At 32.4% G+C, this 5641-nt stretch overlaps 1 protein-coding gene across 1 annotated transcript; it reads right to left on the bottom strand.

Annotated features, from left to right (window-relative positions):
• Positions 1-664: 664 nt before the first annotated feature.
• LOC114411473 (protein RRP6-like 2) lies at positions 665-4764 on the bottom strand. Its single transcript, XM_028375143.1, has 11 exons — positions 4535-4764; positions 3852-4007; positions 3585-3743; positions 3423-3506; positions 3135-3214; positions 2989-3039; positions 2364-2472; positions 1881-1963; positions 1752-1797; positions 1252-1339; positions 665-1155 (listed from the first exon to the last, which is right to left on the bottom strand). The coding sequence occupies exons 1-11, from the start codon at positions 4685-4687 to the stop codon at positions 764-766; spliced, it is 1401 nt and encodes a 466-aa protein (XP_028230944.1). The 5' UTR covers positions 4688-4764; the 3' UTR covers positions 665-763.
• Positions 4765-5641: the final 877 nt, after the last annotated feature.

Raw genomic sequence — 5641 nt, 5'->3', positions numbered from 1 at the left:
AAACCAACACTGGTCCTCTCATCAAAGTGATTTTGAAATTCATTTGGAGGGCATTATTTGGGAGTCATTAGAAGCTATGCTGATTTCAAGTGGTTCTCACTTTTATTTTGCAATATCTACATTTGTTCTCTCATGGCCTCTGATACATTTCTGGATTTGAATATTAATTATGAATTTGAAGCTGTTTATTGATTTGATTGTTATAGTGTTGGACTTGCAGGTTGCATCACAACCAAGGATCTAAGAACTGTTACGCATTCATTGGGGAAAAACCCAACTAAGAGCTTCAATACATGATTAGATAGATGCCAATGGGATACCATTAACTTCCCTGAGTTCCTATACCTCATGGCCAGGAATATGATGGACACTGATTCTGAGGAAGAAATAATGCATTCGAGTATAGTTTTCGGTCATCCTCATAAAAGAGGCTATGCTTTGAGTTAGAATGTAGACTATATTATTAGTCTATATGCTACTAGATATACTGGTCTCAGATGGCCTTCTAGAAGAAGCAAAGGCAGCAGCCGAAGGAGCTCACAATTTTGATGAGGTAATTAAAAATCTCAACAAAAGACATAGAAATAACTTTTAACATAATCAATAAATAGATCAACACAAGAATACTATGAACTTGTGATTATTGATTTACAACACCATACCTCCACCACTGGTGAATGAGATGTGAGCCTAATACTTCGTGAAAACTACCTAAACCCTCCTCCAATCACTCTGCCAATTCTAATGGCTTGTCGTGGCTTCTTCAATAGTAGCGGCAGGACTGTACAACAGGAGTTGAAAAGTGCACAAGCACATGTTGCCAGTCAAACAATTGATGACTTTCAACACCATGCCTCCGCCAATGATGAATGATATTTGAACCTAATACTTTGTGAAAATTACCCTCCATCACTTGGCTGCCGATCCTAATGGGGTGCCTGTTATGTTCCTGGGCAGGATGTCGAGTCAATTGTTGAGCAATGGTAGCAACATCATGTCCTGTTTTCAATAATTGAGCAATTTCTTCAAATGCCGCAGTATTCTGAATAGAATGCCTAATTATGTTGACAAGACTATCCAAATTGTGTTCAACATATGGGTGCCTCGAGTTCACCAATAGACGAAGGTTGTTTGCAGTGACAGGCATCTGTTTAGCTGTGAAACACGAAAATATAAATTAAGTTTACATGATACAGCCGACTTTCTAAACAGATAAAAAAGTATACAAATATTTACACAAGTTTCTTTTACCAATTTCAAGAATAGATTTATTTGGCAATACATATCCCGTGCTATCATCCTTTACACGGGCAACAAAGTCACGCCATTTAAACAAACCCTGCATGAGCCATGTAAATAGAATGTAAACTACTAGATTTTGAGAATAGAAATTAGAAAGTAAGGAAATACTAATTGAATGCAATATAAATATACAACACACCATGTCTTTGATTTTTGGATGCTGTTATGGATTTCGTTGAAAAATAAAAACATGTAAAAAGGACTCATACCACAGAATAAAATCTGATGGTACATAAAGGCCATTAGAATTTCTAGGTATCCAAACCAAACTCTTTCAAGATATATAGAGAAATCAATGTGCCACAACAAAGTTTATCTCAAAGGATTGCTTATTTGAAAGTTTTTTTTTATTCGTTTCAAAAATAGTGGTGGACGGAAAATAAAGCAGCCCTTTGTTCGTTATTTAAATAATCTTTGTATTACAAAATAGAAATTGAAGAGTAACTTACCGAAACAACGGCAAGTTGTTGAGCATTGAAACCAGCGCCTTGCAACCTGTACCAAAAGAATATAACACTCCTTACTTATATACAAACCAAACAAATATTGAAATAATGACAACTGAAAGGGTAACGAACCCGTATATACGAAGGAAGGATTTCTCTGTCAGAAGTTCTTTTTCATATAGGCGCATGCAGACCTTATAACTGCACTTGTAGACCTATAAGTCAAAAGAAATTCTAGTCATGTGACAAAAATATTCAATGAGTCAACCATATAGTCATTTTTGTGTTACCTTTTAACTAATTAAAGTATTGACAAAAAAAATTAATTTTTGTACCAAGGAAAGGTCAAAAGGTCTCATGAGTCATCGCAAGAAAGCAACAAGAGTAAAAGTCCAAGCTATTGTGAGACAAAGTAGTCCAAGGGAACACCCAATGGTTTGTGGCAAGGATAGATAAGCTCGTGTAATTAGTTTGATCTCATGCTCATCTAATTAGTTTGATCTCAGCATGTCAATTATGACGCACCTAAAATATGTTTCTGGACTCTATAAAATAGATGCTCTACTAAATCAATTTTGTTGATAAACAAAATAGCAATGAGCAATAAATAATTACCTCTACCAGTGGAGCGTCAACACTTTCAGGCTCCTTAAGCATGGAAAATAACTCAATCCTCATGAAATCATATATGTATAGCAGATAATGTGTATCTTCTCTGGCATATCTGTCATAAAAAATAATAATTCAATAGATTACAGTAATTAGGGTGTCCATGACAGTATACTGGTAACTATCAAGCTAATAGCAAGCTCAAGGAATAAATTATTTTGAGTGGAAAATGAAAGAAGATTTGTCGTAACATTAAACATCAACATTCTTGTAACATTTTTAATTTGCTTATTTTACTACAGATAAAATTCTCCCAAGTTTGTAAGGTGTTAAGTACAGAATAGAAACTTCATTATGAATTATAAAACTTGTTATGCACTGTAGCCTTAAGGCAGTTGCAGGTCAACCCTGCCAAAATACAGGGGAAATGGCATACATCCTAGGACCACCAGATTCTATGGATTTTGTTTGCTGAACAATACCACAAAGTCATATTACTAATTACAACCACAGTACATTTTAGAAAATCAAGGCAGTTAAAATCTAGCCCTGCAAAAAGAATAAGTGAATAAAACAAAAGGAATAATCAAAAGGAGGATCAAATGTGATAAGTTCAAAAATATTTATATACCTTAGCATTTCATAAGGAAGGGGGCGTAGTCTCCAATCTGCACTCTGGTATCTGCAAGTAGTTCACTTGTAAACCTTCCAGAATTTAATTTAAAAAACAGAAAAAATCGTCCGAGAAAGTTAAGTGTAAAAACAAAGACAGCATACTCCTTGTTTGCAGTAATGTCACAAAAATGACAAAGAAGATACTCCAAACTCTTCCTCTCCAATTTTAACACCTTTGAAGCCTAATAAATTCAATTAAAATATATTAGTTTCGATGATATAATGAAAAAAAGATTATCAAGGAATATAGATTATGGTGATAAGAAATCACGTGCATCGTTTTATCAAAATTTTCAGGTTGCTAAACAAACTAATAAAACTTGTTGCCTTCATAAATAATATGGGAAATAATTCAATATTGAATGAATAGTTGGGTCATTTTAAGCAAACCTGGTGAGTGTCAAACAAATTACAAATGTAGATTCCAAAGTCTCGTTGAAGCCACACAACATCATTGTCCGCTCCATGCATAACCTAATTAACCATAAATAGGGTCAACAAAATGAAACAAATATGATGAATTGAAAGAAAAATCAATCATGTGCCACTAACTTTTCTCTTGGAAGGGTCCTTGAAGACTTCCCTCAAATAGGGCCCAATAGAACTGTGAAGTTTCAAAGTGTCAACAATAAAATCTTCAGTCCTTGTTGAGATTTGCATCAGGCAAGTCAAGCCTTGGAAAGTGCGATATTGATTATGCTCCAAATCAACCTAAATATTACAAATCATGAATCATTATATATAGTTGCACACATAATAGGTCAAGAAGGAAAGTTCAAAGTAAAACTTAATGCACAATGAAGTGATGTTTGTTTTTACTGCAAATTCATCAGCAGAATGCAGCTTAGCAGCCAACTCTTTCAAATCTTGGACGGTCTCCACAAGCTTGAAAGGGGTGCTTTCTATTGGGGGGGCCTTCACTGGCACAACATCCCCAACATCTGTATCAACAAAACTCATAACAGAGAGGCTTTCCTGAAATAAATAATCCAATATTTGTTAAGAAGAGAATTGTTATTTTGAGGTCATTCAAGGAATAGAATGGCATATTCAATAATCAAATATTACATAAGAATGATATCATATTTCAATAGAATGGCATGTGCAAGCAGTTTTTGTTTTTTTATATTTTATTTTTTGTTATAAAAAAAGAAAAAAAGTAATACAAGGGAGTACATGATGGAAATGTCTAACTTGACATCAAAACTGAAAGCACCTAGAGCTTGGTGAAGATTGCTACTTTGGGGACAATTCAAAGTGAGGTATAACATTTAGAAGATAAATGATTCATTAATGAGCTTTTATATATATATATATATATATATATTCAAAAATTGTAAGCAAAGTATACCCAAACCCTCCACTACGCCAATTATAGGGTTTGCAAGCAAAATACAGAACTAAATCGTTGATTAAAAACAGGATCAAAACCCAAAACAAAATAAAAACCAAGAAGAAGATAATTTTTGTGTGCCCATTGGGTTAAATGGAAAAAAACTCACCAGTGGGTGAATAAACCGTTTCTCTCCATGACTCCACTTTAGCCAAACGTGATTGAATGGTAAGTTAGTATTGTCAACAAAGATGTTGTACTCATGCTGTGGCTTCTTAATGGTTGATACATGGAACGGCACTTTAGGTTTGGTCAGTCCCATGATTGCTCTTACTACTTTGTGTTTTATCTCACTCTGCCTCTTTTGTTGATTGATTTGGTGTAGCTGAGGGATGATGAATGGAGAATGAACCAAGAAAGAGCGTGAACAAGGAACCACGAAAGAGACTGAACAGTGAACTAAGAAGGAGAAAGAACCGCGAACGAAAAACTATCAGCCAAGGAAGAATTATTTATAGTTGATGGGTTTGGCGGATCTGACCGTTTGAGCGTTTCATATTGCCGCCTTTTAATAAGATAAGATAAATCAAGAATCGTACATTCAAATTAAAATAAATTAGATAAAAATAATATTTTAAAGAAAGTAATTTATCTATAACCTCCAATTGGAATCTGCAATCTATCTATTTATTTACTTTTTTGGAGAATGATGTATCTATTTACATAATCCATCTATGTAATCTATATTTATAATCTACAACATATATATACTCTAATTTTAGGAAAGTATTTATTGATTTTCGATATCTAAAATAATCAATAATTTTAAAAAATAAAATATAAAGAAAAAATAATTGAATTGTAGATCATAGATACTAAACATATTAAATATTTTCTTTATATATTTCATACATTTAAAATAGTTATTATTTACATAAATTATGATCTCGTATATTCAAATTAAAATAAATTAGATAAAAATAATATTTTAAAGAAAGTAATTTATCTATAACCCCCAATTGGAATCTGCAATCTATCTATTTATTTACCTTTTTGAAGAATGATGTATCTATTTACATAATCCATCTATGTAATCTATATTTATAATCTACAACATATATATACTCTAATTTTAGGAAAGTATTTATTGATTTTCGATATCTAAAATAATCAATAATTTTAAAAAATAAAATATAAAGAAAAAATAATTGAATTGTAGATCATAGATACTAAACATATTAAATATTTTCTTTATATATTTCATACATTTAAAATA

The sequence above is a fragment of the Glycine soja genome, chromosome 5 (assembly GCF_004193775.1).
Source record: "Glycine soja cultivar W05 chromosome 5, ASM419377v2, whole genome shotgun sequence".
NCBI classification, from domain to species: Eukaryota; Viridiplantae; Streptophyta; class Magnoliopsida; order Fabales; family Fabaceae; genus Glycine; species Glycine soja.
This window is presented reverse-complemented; position numbering and strand designations above follow the sequence as displayed.